Source organism: Suncus etruscus, chromosome 4 (assembly GCF_024139225.1).
Source record: "Suncus etruscus isolate mSunEtr1 chromosome 4, mSunEtr1.pri.cur, whole genome shotgun sequence".
Classification (NCBI taxonomy): Eukaryota; Metazoa; Chordata; class Mammalia; order Eulipotyphla; family Soricidae; genus Suncus; species Suncus etruscus.
Window position 1 is genome coordinate 38,106,475 of NC_064851.1, and position 23,133 is coordinate 38,129,607.

At 37.0% G+C, this 23,133-nt stretch overlaps 2 protein-coding genes and 1 pseudogene across 2 annotated transcripts in view; 1 reads left to right on the plus strand and 2 right to left on the minus strand.

Moving 5' to 3' along the window:
• The window catches only part of RPF1 (ribosome production factor 1 homolog), a 1,036,037-nt gene that overhangs the window by 849,715 nt on the left and 163,189 nt on the right, over nt 1-23,133 (plus strand). The gene's annotated exons all lie outside the window — the stretch shown is intronic.
• DDAH1 (dimethylarginine dimethylaminohydrolase 1) overlaps nt 2,393-23,133 on the minus strand; it is a 188,608-nt gene continuing 167,867 nt past the window's right edge. Inside the window, exons 5-6 of the mRNA XM_049771278.1 lie at nt 7,529-7,672; nt 2,393-3,868 (exon numbers count right to left, since the gene is read on the minus strand). Of these exons, the coding sequence (XP_049627235.1) occupies nt 3,752-3,868; nt 7,529-7,672 (261 nt within the window). The 3' untranslated portion in view covers nt 2,393-3,751. The remainder of the gene's footprint in view (nt 3,869-7,528; nt 7,673-23,133) is intronic.
• On the minus strand, nt 22,469-22,566 carry LOC126007626 (uncharacterized; annotated as a pseudogene).

Here is a 23,133-nt window from a genome sequence, read left to right on the forward strand (position 1 = left end):
GATATAAAGTGAAACAATGTGAATAGTATATTTTTGGTAGCTTGGAGAACCCTAGCAAATAATACTATCAGAATCTGTGATATATATACCCCATATAAATTAGAAAAATCCACTTCACTACACTCTGGAATAGTCAGAGCTATTAAGATTGATTAGATCTATGCTTATTAACATGGAGAGATGCACACAATATTTTGCAAAGTGAAGGAATAAAGCCACAAGACAAAATAATTATGTAAAATTATTCCATCTTTCAGCCTTTATCTTCTTGTAAACATGTGCATATTCTCAAAAATGTTTATTGCAGATAATAAAATTGAGTAACAGTTTACTTTTTGCTTTTATCATTTCATTGGTATAATTTTTATTTAAAAATTATTATAACCTTTTTAATTTGGGGCCATATAGCATGGTACATGCTGGATTATTCCAGGATTAGTGCTCCCTAGGGACCGTTTTGTACCAGAAATCAAACTTGACCTCTTGCATGTAAAACATATACTCAGCCCTTTGAATTATCACTGTAGTCTTGTGAATATAATTACTGCTTTTGATGGCAGTGCATTTTCAGAGATTACATTTCTAATTACCTAATTTCTAAGATGACAAAGATAACTTTTCATCTCTGTGGATAAAGAAATAGTGACTTCATACACCATAAATATTTCTGTTGTAGAAAAGAGACACATGCTGTTGATTCAGCACAATTCACACTTTATTCCATCATGATTGGTATACTTGTAGGATTAGGACAGCAAGAGACTAAAATCAGTGCAGAACTTCTCTGGACTAAAGGGGCCATAAAAGGCATTACTGGTTTTGGCACACAGAGTAGTAGGCAACCACACACTTACTGGAAAAAGATGGCAAGGAAAACAAAATGCACAACTTTAACACCATGTTTAAATCATGTCTGAGTTTTGTAGAATGTTGAAGAGTAAGTAATTACAAAGACTAACATGCACCTCTATGTAAGTCACATTACTCGTGTACAGACTACTTCCCCCTTAGAGATAAAAGAGATGGCCACAGCAATCTCTTCACAGTAACTTAAAAGAACAATCAATGCACAATCAGATCTGCCTGCTGATTTCTATAGCAATTCATCATAATCAAAGAATAATGCCATCTAATGTATTTTCCTATATTATTCTTCCCTATGCTATTGAATCTGTGATCAAGTAATTCTTATTCAGTTTTATTTAAATACAATTCCTAATGTCTTTTATAACACCATAAAGTACTTTTAGTTAGATTATCTACTCTTATAAATCATAATAGAGAAGAGGGGAACCTATGTAATGGGTTGTCTTTCTCTTTAAGATAAATGCTGTAGATGAGAACATCAAAGAAGTAATAATACCACAGTGTTGCAAATATTTCTAAATTTCACATCATACCAGATAGGGAGTTCAAAGAAACCAGCCTTTTGTGATGCAGCAGTGCGGAAAAAGAACCTGTGTATGAGGTACATAGATTTCTATTGATTTCTTGAGGGAAAATAAAAGGAAAGGGGAAAAAAAAAGCATATATAATACCACTCTTCTGTAGAACCAATTTTCAAAAGGAAAAACATCTATTTACTTATAATTAGCTAAACTTGGTTCTTTAATTTGGGATGATAGAACTAAAGGTTTTGGGAATTATATGCCAGTTAATTTTCCTATAAATTTTACTATCTGGTTGCATTAATTTTCTCCCGGCTATTCTTGATATATTAAACTTGCAGAGGGAGAATTTCTGTTTTTTTGCCTGCATAGGACCAGATTTAACAGAAAAGGCAACCTGTAACTGCTGAGGGCAATTTTTTTTTTTATTATTTTGGTTGTATGGTATCATTAGTTCTCATGGGGAAGTTTGGAATATAACAGTGACCAAGACCTTAGATATTTGCATGTGATATAAAGTGAAACAACAAGGAAAAAGATTTTCTTCAAGTTCTGACATAAATCATTAAATAAATGAACAAGATAGTGGTAAAAGATATCCTGGCATTCTCAGAAGTTTATCACTTTTATCTGCTAAAAAGTAGCGGAAATAAATGAAGGTAACATTCTCTTGGTCCCCAACAAGGAATGCATAATTAGAACATATATGGTTGGGCCCGGAGAGATAGCACAGCGGCGTTTGCCTTGCAAGCAGCCGATCCAGGACCTAAGGTGGTTGGTTCAAATCCCGGTGTCCCATATGGTCCCCCGTGCCTGCTAGGAGCTATTTCTGAGCAGACAGCCAGGAGTAACCCCTGAGCATCACCGGGTATGGCCCAAAAACCAAAAAAAAAAAAAAAAAAAAAAAAAAAAAAAAGAACATATATGGTTGCAGAGCTAGTCCAGAAGGAGTATTTCTAAATCAAGCCTCAGGCAACACAGGAAAGGTGGGGGTGACTAGAAAGTTTGATAACATGTCTGGATCAGTTTTATTCATTGGAAAGTACCATTCCATGTGAAAAAAGATGAGTTTTTTCAAGTTTAAGTCAAAGACAATGATCACTTCTTTGATGGCATCATTCTTCTTTGTAAGAACTGTATTAGTTTAAGAGTTCTGGAATGTGAAGACAGGAGAAGGAAAAATAAGGTTTAATTGAATTCCACAAGAAATACTCATGAATGTTTCAAAGCAGAACTGTTCATTGTCTACAGCTGGTTTCAAGCACCAAGTCAATCATTTCTCAAACATGTTCCATTTGATTCATATTAGGCCATCAATAATCATTTTTTGACATGTATCTTTTGAAATAAAATAATTTTGTTAGACCAGATTAACTGTAGGGGATAGAAGGTTGGAAATTGGGTGGATCATATTGTAAGAGTAGGGAGAAGAATAAAAGTGAGCTGAAGAAAAAGAATTGTGTCCTCTCAAAATTCTGTATATGACTAACGATGAAGCAAAAGGTTTGAAATGTGACAAAATCTAAGATGGCGTACCTAAGGGGGTGAATTCAAGTTTTTTGATGTCTGGTCCCCTACATAAATAAGTTATCATCATGAATTTATCTTCTTGGAGGTGGTAACTATTTCTTCTAAAATTTAGATCTTGGGGTGAATCCCATCAGCATGGGCTTCTGTGTAACTCAACTCTCCCCTTAAAACTGCTCTGACTTTAGTCCTGGTTCTTCTGAGGGGTTATTTGCCTCTCTGAGGAAGAGTGAGAGTGGTGATAAAGATGTCTCTGTGAGGCAAAGGGGACTGATGAAGACAGGGTGGACCCACAGAAAGGTATCCACAAGGCAAGAACCTTGGTTTTATCCAAGATTAAGGTGATTTGATAGAAGTAGGAAAGGCAAAAGGAAAAGAACAGGAGGAAATGTTTTAGAAGGGAATAAGAGAGAATGAGTGAAGATTCATGGGCCAAGGAATTTTCCAGGAACCAATGATAACTAATGAAACAGAGAAAGAAGCCCCAGCTAATCTGACTGATCAAGGAGACATTTCAGAATAGTCTGGCAACTAAAGGATCTTCACATTAAGATAGACTTGGAAACGAGTGTTTCCTTACTATTATTAATCACATTTCAATAATTCATTAGCTCTCTATTATCTACATTGCTGAATTCCTACAACAAACTCATAGCTTAGGTACAAACTCCAGGGGAGAAAGGGAGGTATAGAAGAAAGGAATTAAATAGAGAATGAAACTTGTAAACCAGTTAGTAGCACAGTGGCACAGTAGATTGTCAACAAAAACAACAGGAGTGGGTAGAGTTATTGACCTGGTGAGTGCAGTCCTGCCAGCTACAGGAAGGTACTGCAACTCAGGAGTCCACCTTCTTGTTAATTAAAATTGAGCTGCATGTGAGCAGCCCATCCACCTTTTCCAGTTCAGAATTGCTCACGGGTATAAGCATATGGTCCTTCAGCTTTTCAAAAACCTATAGTAGTCAGGAAGAAAAAGGAGAGAACAAGGATTATATGTTTTGCTTTTGTCTAACCCCTCTTTCCTGTTTTACCACCCTGTAGAAATAATTAATTTGGCTTGTGAATTTAGGCTTTTCACCCACTGAATCAAAGGAGAAGCAAACAATGAGCCCTCACACGTGCTCACAGCCAAAAGCATAGAGTTCATACCACTTTCTACTGTAACCTCAGTGTCAGAGGAGAGGAAGAAATGCAGATGTTATTAGTGCTGTCCTCTCTCTGTCATAGCCATTAGAAAATTAACAGAGAGAAGAGAACTGATGATGTGTTTTTAGTCTGAATATTACTTTAAACCCACAGTTTAAAACCCTCTCTACTGTACTTTAATCTTTCTTCCCATACCAATAGCACTGAAAAAATTGACAAAATGCAATTTAAGTGGAGTGTTTCAGCTCAAACTGCTTTTATATTATAGGTGTAAATTGTGCCATCTTTGGACACTAATAGAAAGTATGCATCAAAGTTTCAAATTAACAGTCCACAGGCTTTTTTTTTTTTATGAACAAAGCAAACATTAAAAAAAAGCAAAAAGCACTTGCAAGCACATTGTTTAAAACAATCTGTCAAGATTTTTTTTGTTAAAGTGCTTGGGGACCACTCTAGATAGCACTTTAGTCACTGAGCTATCCCCTGATTCCTTGGGGGACCACTTTAGCTTTGGATAAAACCCTGAGTTCCTGCATGCTTCAGCACATTTAACCATCTCCCTGGTCCCTATTATGCTTCTTTAAGAAGCTCTTTGTTCCTTGCATTTCAGTATAGTGGTTAATTAAGCACGTTGAAGTGGTCAGAACTGGGTTCTAATCCCAGTTTTGTCAATTTACTACTTAAAGTGTTACTTCAGTATCTGACATCCTCTGGGAGCCTGGGGTTTCTTTTTTAGAAGATTGGAATAATAACAGTCCTAATAATAACAATCCTTAGAAAGCTCTAGTGAGGATTAAATAATGTAGCTAGAATGCTTGGCAGTGTGGCACAGGAGAAGCCCTTAGCAAAAAAAAATATGATGTTACTGTTTTTGCTGATAGACACAAGACTGGACTTAAAAACAGGTTATGATTCTCTGTCATATGATCAATTATTCTGAAGAGGCATGAGCCATCCATGTTTTCTGCAAATGAGTTTTGTAGCCCTACTGTTTGTTGATTTTACAGATTCAAGGATGGGGAAAAGCCCAGGAAATTATTTTTATTATTATTTTAAAAATGTTAATGTTTATAGTTTTGATGTACATTGCCTCACTCACCACAATCAAAATGCCACAACCCTTCACCAATATCCTTACTTTCCCACTGTCTGTTAATCTCAGTTTTGTAATCCAAGGCCAAGAGTTCGTCATTGTTTGGTACTATTTCCTTGTTTTGTTCCTTTGTATACCACAAATGATCTCACTCTATATACTGCAGAGTGAGACCATCTGGTATTTGTTCTCTTCTCTCTGTCTTATTTTGCCTAAGTAAAATGATGCCTCTGGTTCTATCCAATTTGCACCAACTGCAACATTTCATGTTATTTTAAAGCTGTGTAGTATTCCATTGTGTGTATATATATCACAATTTTTGTAACCACTCACCTGTCCTTGGAAATTTTAGTATTTTTACATATCCTGATTATTGTCTCAAGCACTACAGTGAACATAGGTGTGTATATGTGTTTCTGTGTTTTGAGGTATGTGCTAAGAAGGATCATTGGGAAGCTCTATTAATATTTTTTGATAAATCTCCATATTGTTTTTTGTTTTTGCTTTTGTTTTTGTTTTTGGGCCACACCCGGTGACGCTCAGGGGTTACTGCTGGCTATGCGCTCAGAAGTCGCTCCTGGCTTGGGGGACCATATGGGACGCTGGGGATAGAACCGCGGTCCGTCCTAGGCTGAAGCTGGCAAGGCAGACACCTTACCTCTAGCGCCACCACACCAGCCCCTAAATCTCCATATTGTAAAACCTACAATCCTGATGCACATTAAGTGTGTTGTCCATTATTCTTTTGAGAGCTTAAAAAGTATCAAGTTGGGGTCTGGAGTCCTATATTTTTCTCAGGACTACTTTTCTAGTCATGATAAAATTAAAATTTTAGTCATAAGTAAAATGATCTATACTCAAGGTGAGGAGGAAGAAAGAGGCAGACTATAAGTGACATAAGGACAGTGGTGGAATGTTTTGGTAGTGGAAAAAGAGCACAAATCTTGCAATCAAAACTTAAATGTAAAAAGTAACATTATAGTAGTCATAATACAAAAACTACAATAACAATTAAAAATTATACTCCCATCATTCACTGTATACTGATAAGATGGAAACATTTTATGAATCTATACCTAGTAATTATATAACATTGCAAACTTAAAATTTGGCCTAAAATGTTTGTCTAAAATTTAAAAAACTTAACTTTCTAAAAAGATAAAAATTTATAAAGTTTTTCCCTGTAATACTTAGTGTAAATAATTGTATTTCTTTGGAGGAAGTTTCTTGAAACCCTGAAAGCTAATAAAAATAATCTCAGAATTAGCCCAGTTCCATTCTCTTGGTTGTTTTAAATTGAAATTACAAAAGTATACAGATGCAACTGGCAGAGTGTCATGAAAGACAAGAATATTTTTCTAGAGCAGGATAGAATTCCATATTTAAGAACAATTTATTGAAATACAGATATAGAGACTCAAAGATATCAGCTGCTCCAAGTGAATTCTACTTTCGCCTGGTATTCCTTGAATCTTTTGCTGCCTAGGATGTTACTCCTATTTGGCAGCCCTGACAATGTGCATCTGCTCATTTGATTCATTCTCCCCCTGAAAATATAATGACTTTCTCATGAGAGGCAGCTCAGATTTGTTAGAAAATTAGGATGACACAGTTTATTATCTAACTGTGGGTTTCTGGTTTTTTTTTTTTCGGGGGGCACACCCAGTGGCACTCAGGGGTTACTCCTGGCTATGTGCTCAGAAATCACCCCTGGCTCAGAGGACCATATGGGATACCAGGGATTGAATTTGTGTTCATCCTGGGTCAGTTGTGTGTAAGGCAAATGCACTACCACTGTGCTACCACTCTGGGCCCGAACTGTAGGTTTCTATGCTTAATTAGTATGAGAGAAAGGGAAGTACATTTAATTGGGGCCAAAGCACACACTTGGAAATCCAGCTATTTATTTGACAAGCTTTGAAAAGCAGGTACAATCATCTTAATGACTATGTATTCATTAGTAACCAATAATATGAATGAGAAGAATAAACAGAATAAACTTTCTGTGAGCCCTACACTATACAGATTATTTCTATTTTCTTAATGATCTGATGTATAATCTGGGAAAAGAATCCCTTGTTATTTGTTATTCCACCATGAAAAGTCCCTCCAGACAGAAAGATGTCTAAAAGATCTACCCAGTTGCAGAGGCCTGCAAGGTTTTTTTTTTTTTTGGGGGGGGGGTGGGAGGAGGAAGGAGTGTTGGGCCATAATTGGTGGCACTTATAGAGTTTCTTCTGGCTCTGGGCTCAGAAATAAGTCCTGGAAGGCTTGAGGAACCAACCATATGGAATAGTAGGGATTGAACCCGGGTTGGCCATGTGCAGGGCAAACACCCTCCCTGCTATGCTATCACTCTGCCCCCTCTTTTTACCTTTACACTTTCTGGATACTCTTCTGGGGTTCTGTGTAGCAGGACATGGCCTTTGCTGGGAATATTTAAATATATACAGTTTGCAGCCATGTCATCAGGCACGGTGAGTTTGTCGTAGCGATGGTCACTCATCTGTTGCATAATCTAGAATGAGAAACAAAGTAGATCTAAACCATTATCCCCTCCTTTTATAATTCAAGCAGAAGAAAGTCAAAATATTGGGATATAAGCTTGCAGTCGAACCTATGAATGTCATCTGTGCTGACGTTCCTATCTGTTACTTCCAGTCTCTTAGAACCAGAGAACAATCCGATGAAACTATGATTCTTTGGAAGAATTTCAAGAGGAGCTCATTTTTTTCCTTTAAAATTGTGTGCCTGTCCTGAGTTTTTAAAAAAGGTTTTATAAACTGTCTATAATTTTTCAGTTTTTGTTTCTAAGGTCTATCATGCCATTGGCTGTTACACTGATGAAACTGGAAGATATCATGCTGAATGAAATCAGCCAGTAGGAGAGAGAAAAATACAGAGTGATTTATTTCATATGTATAATATAAAAAGGTGTAGTAAAGGCATAACAAATGGCCAAAAGCAACAGAAACTAAAAACTGGTTTGCAGAGTGGGACTTATCATAATAGTGAGATGTGTGGTGGGTATTAAGGTAGCAGGGAAGGTGAGTGGTGAAGGAAAATAGGCACTCTGTAGGAGGTATTGGAATGTTGTATGCACAAATTCCTATATTGACAATACTGTAAATTTGTAAATCATACTGACTAAAATAGAGTTTTCAAATATTCATGCTCTTAAAAGTTTAAACATGCATATTCCAATTTGACTTCCTGTCTATTGACAACTACAGCCCTTAATTCAACAAGCATAAAATCACCCGAGGGGAATGATAAGTTTATATTTCCAGGTCTCACTCTTAGGGTTTCTGGTTGGGCAGATTTGAGATGACACATAGAAATTTAAACTCTGATGACCTTTCAGGTAATTCTGAGGCAGATGGTTCTTGGACCCACTAGGAAAATAATGGTTTTAGCAGCTCTATTAATCAAATGATGGACTAATTAGAAACAGTATAAAATGAGCTTTAAAAAGTGGCATATACGGGGCCGGGCAGTGGTGCTGGAGGTAAGGTGCCTGCCTTGCCTGCGCTAGCCTAGGACGGACCGCGGTTCGATCCCCCGGCGTCCCATATGGTCCCCCAAGAAGCCAGGAGCAACTTCTGAGCGCATAGCCAGGAGTAACCCCTGAGCATCACAGAGTGTGGCCCAAAAATCAAAAAAAAAAAAAAAAAGTGGCACATACAAAAGAATTGACTCAAAAATGAATCTTGCACAAGATTTAAAATACTGACAATTCATTTTTACCTCTTTAATAAAATTAACATCCTTCCCAACTCCAAACAACCCCCTGCTTTTCTTGCTTAAAAACATACTGATAACAAAAACAATTATTTTGGGCATAGTCAGGTAGCCTTTTAAAATATGTTCATATTTTTAAAAATTAAAAAAAATTTTTTTTCTGGTTTTTGGGCCATACCGGCAGTGCTCAGGGATCACTCCTGGCTGTCTGCTCAGAAATAGCTCCTGGCAGGCACGGGGGACCATATGGGACACCGGGATTCGAACCAACCACCTTTGGTCCTGGATTGGCTGCTTGCAAGGCAAACGCTGCTGTGCTATCTCTCCAGGCCCTTAAAAATATTTTTATATTTTTGTTTGTATGTGGTGCTTCATATCTGGGAGGCACTGATCTACTGCAGTGCCTGACTTTTCAAAATTCTTTATATTATTTCAACATTTTAAGGAAATCTGCTGAAATGTCATGCAATAGTATAAGAAGATATTTTCACAGTCCAATTCTAATCTACCTTTCTAGACAAATCTCCCTTTATCTTTCAATATTTTTATTCCTCAACTCCAGAGTTCAAACTATTTTTCTACTCAGTATTGACAACATAGGACAATAAAGATACATGAAATGAAAATCAGAAGAGATTAAATACTCTATAACATTTAATTCCCAAGAGAATGTAGAGACAAATAGTTAGCCTTTTGTGACTCAACAATCAGGCAAACTATTTTCCTTTCTATAGCTATAGACTATATCAAGGGCCAAGAAGGGTGCTGAGTAATTTGATAATAAAATGATCTTCATATAAATGGAAACAACAAATGTGGAAAAAACATATTAAGGCTGAGAGACATAAAGATAAACAGGTATATATGCAAGCTTTGAAGAGTTCAATGGAGGAACCCATGAGACAGATAATTGTTACCATAGGAACAAGGAGGACGCCACGATATGCACTTTCATTTATTAACTAATCTCACTTTGCATTTTACAGATGAAACTGCACTAAGAAAAGTCAAATAATTCACTGAAAATCTTATAGGTGGAGCCAAAGCCATTTCTACCTGTATAATGCAATGTCTTTTGTGTGTGTTATGGAGGGAGTAGAGATTGAACCCAAGGTCTTGCATTTTTGAAGTATATGTACTACCACTGAGTTACATGCCTGCTTCTATCAAAAGCTTCTTGACTAATTATCTTACTTTTCACTCTATTTGAGTTCCTATCTGAAGTAGCTTCAGTAGCTCTCTTCCTCTCTCCTGTAAGTCAACATAACATCTCCCTTTTTATACTCATTTAGTACTATATTTGTTCTTTTGTGCTTCTGTTCATTCTTTTACCTGACAAATACTATATGGAAATTATTCACTTTTTCTGTTATTCAATACTATTAGTAGTTTGATGGACTTAATGTACTTTGAGGACATATTCCTTATTAGCCCAAGACCAAGTGTTTCATCACTTTATCCCTCACCAGTTATGGGACTTCTAATTAGAACCAACATGGGACACAAGCTAAAACTAAATACTTATTTGGATGGAATATTGAGAATCAATATTCTAATACGGCTATTTTATCCTCTACTGCTCTGTATTGGTACCAAGATACCACTTCAGAACATGCCAAAGCCTACCCAATACCATGGGAATCTAATTTTATGAGTTGGTGGCTCCTGAGTCCCATGGATAGCCTTTTCATATAATTGAAAAAAAAAAGAGGTGCATTCAGTCCTATATTTCTGATAAAATGTAAGACAACTTGCCTGCCAGGTCAGACATCATGTCCAAAGGTGGACCTAGCAGTTAGCCAATATAGCCCCGAAGATGAATCATTGATTTGAATTCTAGGTAAAAGTTATGGTATAACACACAGCCAGAACTGTGAACAAATCCACTAAAGCTGTGGTATGGTTACTAGAAGTAGCATTACTATCAGAAAAGTAATTTTACAAAAAAGATAGCTTTGGGTATACTCATAGGCAATGCAAAATGGCACTTGTACCATACAGACCACACACTATGTATCTATTTGAGATCACTCTGCCTATCTCACCTAGTCTATATGCCATCCAAAAGGAAATTCTCCATGTTGATGCTCTCCACCATTTTCCCAGTTGCAATATTTCCTTTCATAATGGAAATGGTTATTTATTTGTTTTAGTCTCATAGACTTTTTCAGTGTCTGTGACATTTACTCTTGCTGTGCCTTTGGTTATATAAATATGTTCATTCATCTCCAGCGGGGAAACGGTAGGTGGGTGCATAAATTTTATAAAGGGCTTGAAAGAACAACAGGGGTTAAAAATTATATCAATAACATTTTTTTGGGGGGCCACACCCTTTTGACGTTCAGGGGTTACTCCTGGATATGCGCTCAGAAATCGCCTCTGGCTTGGGGGACCATATGAGATGCCAGGGTATCGAACCATGGTCTGTCCTTGGCTAGTGCTTGCAAGGCAGATGTCTTACCTCTAGCGCCACCTCTCTGACTCCTATATCAATAAAATTTCTGTGATGGTTTCTTCAACACCCTTTTTCTAAAGCCAGTCTACATTATTTAACACCAATCTAACAATTTAACATCAGTTGGTGTGGGGAGCCTAGCTGATGAAACCTGGGACATAGGACACCTCAGTAATTCCTAATCTGGTCACCCACGTGACCAAAAGGCCCATGCCTTGAGAACAAAGGAAATAGACAAAAATAAAGTAATTCAGAGCAGCCCAATATATCCAGCCGGAAAGAAAAATAGAGTTTGCCTTTGTGTTAGCAAACATTATTAAGAACTCTGTTTGAATCTTATGCCTTTTAGTAAAACGTGCTCAGGTGTACCTCTTTGCCCCTCCCTATTACCTGCCCCAGTTTATGCTAATGAATGCTTGTAACTGTGATTGGTGTAAAATTTGTAACACCCCTGACGTGTTTCAGCCCTTAAAGGCTGATCCCCCAACAATAAACTTCCCTTTTTGAACAGCATGCGTTGTCTTGAAGGCTTCTGTTACTAATTTCTCTAGTTCTTCTTTACAGGTCGGTTCTGCTCGAGTGAACCCACTAATAACTAGCAACTTTCATCTCCACACCCCCGCGGGTCGGGGGACTCCCACGGAAGTTGCAAGTTGGATCTGCTATTGCTTCCAAAAAGTTTCAAAATTAGGATACTTTTAATATTTTTGTTATTACTTTATTTAAACACAGTGGATACAGGGTTGTTCACAAACGGTTATTTTTTTTTCCACAGATACTGTTATTCATGATTGAGTTTCAGTATAACACCTTTCACCAGTGTACATTTCTCTCTACCAATCTCCCCAGTTTCCCTCTTGCCCTTTTCCTTCTCCATAAAGTTCCCCCCCCCACTCTCATATTCCTTTCTTCTCCCACCTTTTAAACACTGTGGTTTGCAATATTGTTACTGAAGGGACATCATGTCTACCACTTTATCTCCTTTCAGCACCAGTTCTTGTCTAGAGTGATCATTTCCAACTATCATTGTCATAGTGGTCTGTTATCTGCCCTAACTACACTCTCCTGCTATTTGTGGTTTGCTTCCTACAAATAGCCAGAGTGCATGAACTGGCCTTTCTGATCCTTATCTCTATTGTCTTTGATATTATTAGTATACTATCTTTTATTTCTTTATAGAGGATACTTTTTAATATGATATATTTGTAAAGTTTATCTCCATCTTCAGACTGTTACTTCCCTGAATGTAGATTCAGACCTAACAGAGCTGGAAGCATATTTAGAGAATATCTAGAGTATTTTTCTAGAGTATCAGAAAGATCTAGGTCTGAAGCCTGGATGTACTTATCTAGTTATATGATCTTGATCTAGTCAAACTCTTTAAGCCTCAATTTTCTTAACTATAACATGGGGGAACAATGTCACACTTATATTTCAGTACATTACAATGGAGGTTATTTTATATTAAATTTTAAAAATCATGTATGTGAAATACTTTATACAAGTTCTAGCACAAAATAATGAGTAAAATATGTAAGTATCCTCTATTTCTGATAAGTCACTTGAAAAAATACTGAAACCCAAACACAATCATGTATGTAATCAAGGTGTTTAAATAAAAAAAATAAAAAAATACTAAAAATATGTAACAAATTGATTCATTTATTCATTATTTATAAAAGATATAGTGACACTCAGAAATATGATGGATGGACTATATGCTTAGTTACATAATGATTAAATTAATTTCTCTCAGAAAAAGTATAACCTATGCCCAGAAACAGATATCTAATTCATCTGAATGGGCTGAAATTAATAATATCAAGACTTATCATCTTGATAAGCCTTATTTTGATTCTAACCCAAATGACTTTGGATGTAAGATAGGAGGGTGTGGTGTGCCTGGGATGAACTAACTTGTTCAGCATTTAAAAGCATTAAAACAAAGCAATTATGTACATGTCAAACTGAACAAAAAGAGCTCTGATTTAGTAAAAGAGCAAAATAATAGGAAACCTTAATGAGTAGACTAATTTCTTTGTGTCTCTATGAGAAAGAGAAAGGTCAGGATATGTATAACTTGTCAGAAATCACTCGTGGTCAGAATGGCCAGGTTTCTTTTTGGTACAGGGAATATGATGGCATTATGGCTAAATCTTTGTTTATTGTCTGCTGTTGAGGGCTGGCCAAGATGGTCTGCTGGCTCATATTTTCAGTCAGGATTGATCTGTCATTTGGCACAAGGTTTAGAGCAGAGAAGTTCAGAATTCCTTCCAGACCACTGGAGACACAATTTTTTGAGATTACTAAATAGGACACCCAAGATTCAATAACTGTAAAAATATCTCTAACACTTGATCTTCCTTTTTTTTTTTTTATCCCCAGCCAACCAAACTGATGCTTTTTTCCCCAACTAAAATCATGTTTGTTTTTTGTTTGTTTGTTTTCTTTTAATTTAAAATTCCCATCACCAGTGTCCCAAGTGTCCCTCCTCCCCACCCCACCCCAGCCTGTGCTCTAGACAGGCTTTCTGTCTAGAAAAAAACAAACCAAATCAAAACAAAACAAAACAAAACTTGATCTTCCAAAGACAATAGAGACGAGGGCTATGAGGACTAGTTCATGATAGGAAACTCACCACAAAGACAGAAGTGAGTTAGAGCTGAAAAGGGAATCACTATGACAATGATAGGAGGATATGATCACTCTTGACAGTAATCTGGGTGTTGAAAGGATGTAAAGTGATACGCATGATACCCCTTCAGTAACAGCACTGTAAACCATAGTGCCTAAAAAGAAAAGAAAAGAGAGAGAGAGAGAGAGAGAGAGAGAGAGAGAGACAGAAAGGAGAGAGAAAGGGAAACAGAGGCAAAGAGTGGAGAGAGAGAGAGAAGGAGGAGTGAGAGAGAGAAAAGAAAATCTCTGCCAAAGAGGCTGGAGATGGAGCTTGGAAGAAAACTGGGAATATTGGTGGGTGAAATGTGCACTAGTGAAGCTATAAATTGTATGACTGAAACTCAATCATGAATAACTTTTGTAAATGTGTATCTCATGGTGTTTCAATTTTTAAAATTTGTTAAAATAAAAATTGAAATGTGGTCTGTTTAGCCACTGTTCTAATAGGCCATTGGTAGAACCTAGACAAAACAAAACAAAATTAAACCAGAGAGATAGTATAAAGGGTAGGGTCAGCTGTGTGCAAGGCAAACTCCCTACCCTTTACACTATCTCTCTGGTTTAATTTTTTTGTCTAGGTTCTACCAAAGGCCTATTAGAACAGTGGCTAAACAGGCCACATTTCCATTTTTATTTTAATAAATTAAAAAAATTGAAACACCATGATCCCTGGCACCACTTTTCTTTCCTCAAGCCCCACCAGAAGTGATCCATCCGTAGGCATAGAGACAAGCATAAGTCCTAAGTTTTGCTAGGTATAGCCCACTCCCCACAATTATTACAAAAATATTACAAAAATATCTAGAAAAGTACTTTTTTTTTGTTTTGTTTTTTTTTCGGGCCACACCCATTTGATGCTCAGGGGTTATTCCTGGCTAAGCGCTCAGAAATTGCCCCTGGCTTGGGGGGACCATATGGGACGCCGGGGTATCGAACAGTGGTCCTTCCTTGGCTAGCGCTTGCAAGGCAGACACCTTACCTCTAGCGCCACCTCGCCGGCCCCAGAAAAGTACTTTTCTAAACAACTGGGAAAATTGTGGGTAGCAAGTTTTGATCCATTACACTCAAGGCTGGTTACCTTTTTTTGTTTTGGCCACATCCAGTGGTGCTCAGGGGTTACTCCTGGCTCTGTGCTTAGAAATGGCTCCTGGCTTGAGGGATCATATGGAATGCCGGGGATCGAACCTGTATCTATCCTGGGTCAGCCACATGCAAGGCAAATGCCTACCACGGTGCTACCACTCCCGGCCTCAAGGCTGGTTATTTTTGTTCAAAAACACTAGAAAAAGCAGTCAGTTTTCCAGTTTAAAAGGTCTAATGATTCTTTTGTTTGTTTGTTTTATGCATACATTAAAAAACACCTATGCTTCATACTATACAATGAACTAAAAGAGAATAAAACATGAAGGCCACATCTCTGAAGGCCTAACTCTACCTTCTGAGGTCTTACAAGCAGCCTAGACACATTCTCTACCTCTGTGTGACTCATATATAATTTGTGGGGACTATGAAGCACAAACATGGAATGTTGTACACTGCAGAGGAAGTGTTAGCAAGGATCCTTATCAGGGCCGACTACCTATTTATCAGAGAGGAAACAAACAAAAATCTCCAGGGTAGTGCCTATATCCCAAAGCACCCAGTTTCCTTGGCATGATGGGAATAGAGAATATTTCCCTTCCTGACATACTTTCTTACCTTGCACTCTAGCTGTCCCCTTCCCCCTCCTCCCACATCTGTGAATGAGTAATCTTCCAGACCCCCTGTCTTCTGTTTTTGATTTATTGTTCTTTAGTTAATGGCATTTATTTGAATTTCTAAGCACTGTTCTTCATTACTTCTTAAATATTTCTCTTTTCATTCCCGGTCCCTTATATTATACTTTATAACTTCTGATGAGAGCATGCCCACAATGATTGACATGAGGGCCACTGCCCATCTAGCACAGTTTGAGGTAGTTTCATTTTTTCCATTACTGTGAGGAAAGGAATTATAAAATCTTTGGTGGAGAAATAATTTAATACTGGGTGAAAAGTAATTTACTGATAAATTCTATGGAGAGTTATTCTTAAAATAAATGTCTTAACAAAATTAGTGAAGCCACCTCAGGAGAAACTGTTTCAATTAATTTATCAAGGCTCATGGTTATCATTCTAAGGCAGGTTAAAATATGCCAGAAGAAATGACTTTTAATAATAGAATAGGCCCCATCTGGAGCATTACGTGGTTCTGCTTAACTGAGGAAAAAAATTACAAAAAATCACCAAGTTATGCCAGGCATAGTCTTTTTAAATAAAAAGGCATAAGAAAGTGGTAACTAGATAATAAAAAAATATGCTCCCATTTTCATAAAAAGGCTAAAGATACTTATTTTAAACAAAAGAGTTTCATGGGACCAGAGTGATGGCGCAACAGTAGGGCGATTGCCTTGCATGTGGCTGACTCAGGAAGGACCTGGGTTCGATCATCCGGCATCCCCAAGTCAGGAGCTATTTCTGAGCACATAGCCAGGAGTAATTCCCCTGAGCGTCACCAGGTGTGGCCCAAAATTAAAAAAAAAGTTTCTGTCTTTAGGATCAAACAGTTTTCTCATTTCCTGTTCAAATGATTGCATCTTTTTCTCTTATGTTACTTTCTCAATAAGACAGCTTATCATTTATTTATAGCTGGGTTCTATATACACAATGTATATACACAATGCAGAATGCTTGTCAATCAGAGGGAACACACACACAAGATTTAGCAAAGTGTCTCTTCCCAGAATACTACTCCTGTCTAAATGGACATCCCGCATCCCATGAGCCTGCTAGCAGGGTATCATCTCAAAGACCTCTGGTTCCCAGAAGAAAGGCAGAGGCATGAGCAGCTAAGGAAAAGTTAGGAAGTACAGACTTTGTGGATGCACAGACACCATTATTAAAAGATAAGGCATTGCTTAAAATGTTAAAAATATGTGGCTATTGGGTTTCATGCTATATTCCAACACAAATTTTCTAAAAAAGAAAGGGAGAAGATGGTACTTATTGAGAGCTCAGTGCAAAGTGTTTCATTTATTCATTTATTGAGTAATTATTCTTTTTTGGTCACACTTGGCAGGGATCAGGATTTACTTTTGGATCTGTACTCATAGATCACTACTGGCAGACCAGAAGGGATGTTATATTGAATCCATGATGCGTTGCTACAAGGCAAGGGCTCTACTCACTGTACTATCTCTCAGGCTCTGCAAACTATTGTTTTTAAAAACGGGGGACTTTCTTGTTAGCTTCTCACTGTGTCCCAAAACAGAGAATAAAGCACTAAAATTCACCAATCATTACAAATACCTCTCCTGAAGAGAGAAATATATAGCTCTATATCCTGAGAGGATCCTGAATAATAAGTTCTCCAGAATTCTGGGTCAAGCCAGGAAGTCAAATCTGATACACCAAGTGCCTTTAAGACTCCTGCCATTGCCCCCCATGAATGATCTCATTTTGGGTAAGATGGAATGATTATTATTGATCTCAGCTACAATGGTTGTTTGGCTTAATTCCAAAGTTCCTCATGGAGGAATTTATCCTTTGGGTAAGGAACAGTGGTGACAGGAGGTAGGAAAGGGAAAGCAAAACTAAAGGAACTTTGTCACAATATCTCTCTAAAGGAGATGATAATCTATATTTCAGGCAGAACAAGCTTGTGGAGGGTATGGTAGTGGTAAAAAGAAAGGCAATCTCACTTTAGTCACAGGCACGTTTGTAATGATGAAGACACACAGCCCTGGAGAGGAAGTAGCTCTGGAAATCATCTTGGCCACTATCCCATGGCCTCCTGGTCTGTTACACAGCTGCTGGTTTGGAGGAACTGGCCCATTTCCCCCCACCTCCAAACCCCAGTGGAGCTGTCACAGAACAGAGTGGGAAATGTCTGGCGTTCAGCCCAAGAGAATTTGCCTGGCTAGTTGTATTAACAACCAGGCATTTCCGGCAGTTTCCAACATTTCTGGGAATTTTCTGATCCAAAGGACTGGAAGGCAGTGGCATTTTCCAACTTGTTACTCACAGTTTCTTTGTATTACACATCAATTATTTAAAAAATTCCTGGTGTCTGTTGTTTTGCAGAAAACTTTAGATTTAAAGGTTAACTACTAAGACAAAGGTATAAAGAAAATATTTAGAAACCCTTCAGTTATATTCAGAAGTATATGTTTGGACTCACTTTTACTTTCTGTGAAATAGAGTATTTACCTATATTAACATATACAAACTAAGTCAACATTGGAATCAACAGACTGTAGATTCTACTGAGTTCGAAAACATAATTTTCAAGCATACTTTTCATTGCTATAGGACCTCAAACTATCATTCATGAGTTACCCTTCTATTAGGAGTTTGAGGGGCTGGAGAAATAGTAAATCAGGTAAGGCACTTGCCTTGCACAAAGATGACCCAGGTTCTATTCCTGATACCCCACATGGTCCTCTAAGCCTGCCAGGAGTGATTCCTGAGCACAGAGCCAGGAGTACTATATGAGCATCACCAGGTGTGGCCAAAAACATAACCAACAAGTGTTTACTGAGAGCATGACAATATACTTGACATAAAGCCTTTGAAGTCCTTTTAAAATTGAGTGGTTGAATCAATGTATCACAAAAAATATTAGAGAATATATCTATTTTAATCTCAAAGTCTTTTCATGGATGAACTAAAAATGAATGGAACCTGAGAGATGCTGTCTTTTAAACATCTTTGAATTGACAGGCTGTACTGATCCTGAAAATGAGGTCCTTAGCTCTTTTAAGTTAAATCTGGGTGAAATTTCAATGTCAAAGACTCACTTTGAAGCTAGCCTCCATTTTCTCCACAGTTTCTCTCTCATGCATGGAACTGCTGCTTTCTGCTCAGATCATATGGTCCACATTAATTTGGAGAAAAGAGTTGTTTAATATACAACCACAAGTTACATTAACCATGTATGGAAAGAACCCTAAAAATGTTTCTGTGGAACATTGGGCAAAGTCTCCCTTGCTCTAGAAAGGTCACGTTGACCTTGTGGAGAGTTGGGGAGCAGGGAGAGCTTGCTGGATGATTCAGAGCCCTTACTAATTTTTATTTGAAAGGACATTAGATTAAAGTATGACATTCAAGTTGCAAATTCTGAGATACTACAGGAGTCAATTTTATTTTTCCCAATGTATTCTGAGACTAATCCTAGCACAGATGTAAATATTCCACAACCATATATTCATGTAATATGCATGTATAGTAGATAGGAACCTACCAAGCTATTGAAGAAATACTTTAGCAATGTCTTCCTGGACACATGCACCCTAAACTTAGAATCCTAAATATTACCCTCATAAATTAATTTCTTTAGGTTTTGAAGGCTCAGTGGTTTTCCAGAATAGCAAGAAAACAAATGAAAAAATTGGGTAATATTATATTTTACTTATTAGTCATCTGTTAATTCATCATAATAATTCATTTTTACTGATGAAAGAACCAAGATTCAGATAAATATAGTAATTTTTACAAATTTACACATGAGAGTAAATCTAGGATTTATTTTAGATGAATCAACCTCCAGATGCCTATGCTTTCCCTTTTACAACAAAGTAAACCCTGCTATATTCTTTGAAATACTAGATTAAAAGCATACTAGTTATCAGCCTACAGACTAATTGTTCCTAGGTATAATTTATTTGAACCATTTTATTTATTTAATTTTTGGTTTTGGTCCATACCAAACTGTGAGTAGGACCCTATTACTGATTCTGCTTTTGGAGATTATCCCTGGAAATGCTCAGGAGACTATATTGTGTGCTGGGAATCAAACCTTGATCAACTCAAGGTGTTATCTCTTCAAATCAACACACATTTATTTTGAAGAGTTTGAATTTAGAAGCATTCTAGACAGGTGAGACCCAACATTTGAAGTCATCCACCATGCTGCTGAACAACCTGAGTTGATTTCTTTGGAACTAGCTATCATATTCTTTTATTTTCTTGTTAAGTTTTTATTTTTGTTTTTGGGCCACATCCAAAAGCGCTCAGGGTTACTTTTAGTTCTGTGCTCAGGCGTCATTCTGCTTGGGGGATTATATGGGATACTGGGGATCGAACATGGGTGGGCTGCATGCAAGGCAGATACCCTCCCCGCTGTGCTATCACTCCAGCTCCATCATATTGTTAAGCAGATAAAAGAAAAGAAAAGTCTTTGTGGTGAAAGATTATTAAGGTTGAAGAGGCACCATCACCTCTAGGAAAACTGATAGTCAGACTGAAGTAGCTGATGCCCAAGACCAATCTAACTAGCTATTCATCTAACTATACTGTGGATTGATACCTATCTTCTGTGTGAGCAAATGATTCCTTGATTATCTCATCAATAGAAAGATCTTTTTTTTTTTGTTTTTGTTTTTTGGGCCACACCTGGTGGTGCTCAGGGATTACTCCTGGCTGTCTGCTCAGAAATAGCTCCTGGCAGGCACGGGGGACCATATGGGACACTGGGATTCGAACCAACCACCTTTGGTCCTGGATCGGCTGCTTGCAAGGCAAACGCCACTGTGCTATCTCTCTGGGCCAGATCATTTATTTTTTAATAATTATGATTAATTATGATTGTTTTGAGTCATTAAAATCTTCTGCCCCCAATTTGGGTTACTGTAAAAGAATTGACTGGGCTAGAAAAAATTTTCCATGTAAGAGCATTTTTTATTTTTAATCAGCATGAATAAAATTGTCACTGATTTTCATTGACCTCTAATGGTATCATTTTGTCAGAACTTTTGGTCGAGGCAGTTGAGATAAAAAGCATTAATGTAGTTCAGTTCTCTGAGATATGCAGCTCCACGAGGAAATGTGCTGATAGATAATAGGGAGTAATATATGTGTATGCCCACAAATGCTTATAGTACTTTTATTTTTTACTGATTTAAGGATGAAAAGCATATATTTAATAATACTAATACTAATACTAAAATGTTCAACACTTTGTATATTTTATGTTAATTTTTCATAGAAAATATTATATCTGAGGCCAACCATAATAGCAGAGAAGTCAGGGTAATTTGAACATGACTGTTGGCTGATATTTTTGTAAGCAATAAGGATAAAGTAAAAATAATATATTGATTTATTGATAATGTTGTCTTTTTGCTGAAATGCAATAACAGTTGAAGTACATAAAAGAATTTTGGAAGCTTATTTTCTCATTTCTCCTAGTGTAATGGCCACATATATGACAGCTTAAATCTTAATTGGAATAATAAATTTTTCTTTATTTTTTTTGTCTACTAAATAAAATGATCAGTTAAGTCCTATTTTTTTTTTTAAATTTTGGCCAAACCCAGTCATGCTATGGGGTTTCTTTTGGCTCTGCATTCAAGAATTACTCCTGATGGTGTTTGGTATTCACTCATGCTGACATTGATTGAACCTGAGTAGACTACATGCAGGGAAAGTGGCCTACTCACTGCATTATTACTCCAACCCCCAAGTCCTATCTTTAGTGATTTCATTATTTTAAAATATAGTCATTCTCACTATGTCCAATTCCAAATCAACCAACTAACAGAACTGAATACATCATTGAGAAGAGATGTATAGCAGCATGTCATTATATCACAGCATTAACTGATAATAGATTTAAATAATCTTAAAAACACAGTTAATGGGTAAATATAATTATAAAGTGATTAGGTTTAAGCATTTATTTTTAATAAATAACTATAATTATTTAACTTTGATTTTATATATAACTATAATTTATATAATTTTATACCATATAATGATTTTTAAATGAAATATATGTTTAACAACAAGTTGGCAAAATTCCCAAAGATTTAATAATTGGCTTTCATAAATTACCTCAGAGAATAACTTTCCTTTATATATTTTCGTAAGTCTTGGTATCTGGATTTCATTGTTAGGAAGTTTTTTTTATAGGAAGTTACTTTAAGCTGTTTTTCACTGTCTTTGTTAATGCTCATTATTACTCTGACCTTAAAACTTAGTTCATAAACTTTCTTTCTTTCTTTTTATTTTTTGGTTTTTGGGTCACACCTGGTGGCACTCAGGGGCTACTCCTGGCTCTGTCTCAGAAATCACTCCTGGCCAGTTCGGGGGACCATATGGGATACTGGGATTCGAACCACCATCTGTCCTGGTTTAGCTGCATGCAAGGCAAACGCCCTACTGCTGTGCTAGTTCTCTGGCCCCAGTTCATAAACTTTCTTAAGGAAAGAAAGTATTTGTGAATTAGCCTTCAATGAATTTATGAAATACATTATTATATAGGTATCCTAAGTACTTAGAAGAAAAAATAGAAAAGTGATAGCCTCAAATACTTAAGAGATGATTGGGTATCTCTTTTCCCAGAAAAGAAACTGATTGGAAGCTTCAAATATGACTATCTTAAGTTATAAAATGAATTGAATATTCATGGATATATTCTTTTTTTTTTAATATGGAAAGCTTCACGAATTTGCATGTCATCCTTGAGCAGGAGCCGTGCTAATCTTCGTATGTTCAATTTTAGTAGTGAGCATGGGATATATTCTTAAATTTGGCTCCAATTTAAATAATTCACGCCATTTATATTCACTTAACATCTCTTCTGTCTTTATTCTTCTTATTTCTATTTTTAATTTAAATACCTTGATTTCAAGATTGTTCATAATGTAGTTTTTTTTTCTTTCACAGATAAAGTTGTTCATGATTGAGTTACAGTCATACAATGTACAACAACCTTCAACAGTGCACATTTCCCCAGTCCCACCCATCCTCCTTCACCTGCCTCTGGGGTAGGCATTTTACTTTCTCTCTCTCTCTCTCTCTCTCTCTCTCTCTCTCTCTCTCTCTCTCTCTCTCTCTCTCTCTCTCTCTCTCTCTCTCTTCTTCTTCTTCTTCTTCTTCTTCTTCTTCTTCTTTTTTTGGTTTTTGGGTCACACCTGGCGGTGCTCAGGGGTTACTCCTGGCTGTCTGCTCAGAAATAGCTCCTGGCAGGCATGGGGGGAACATATGGGACACCGGGATTCAAACCGACCACCTTAGGTCCTGGATCGGCTGCTTGCAAGGCAAACGCCGCTGTGCTATCTCTCCGGGCCCCTCTCTTTTCTTTTTTGA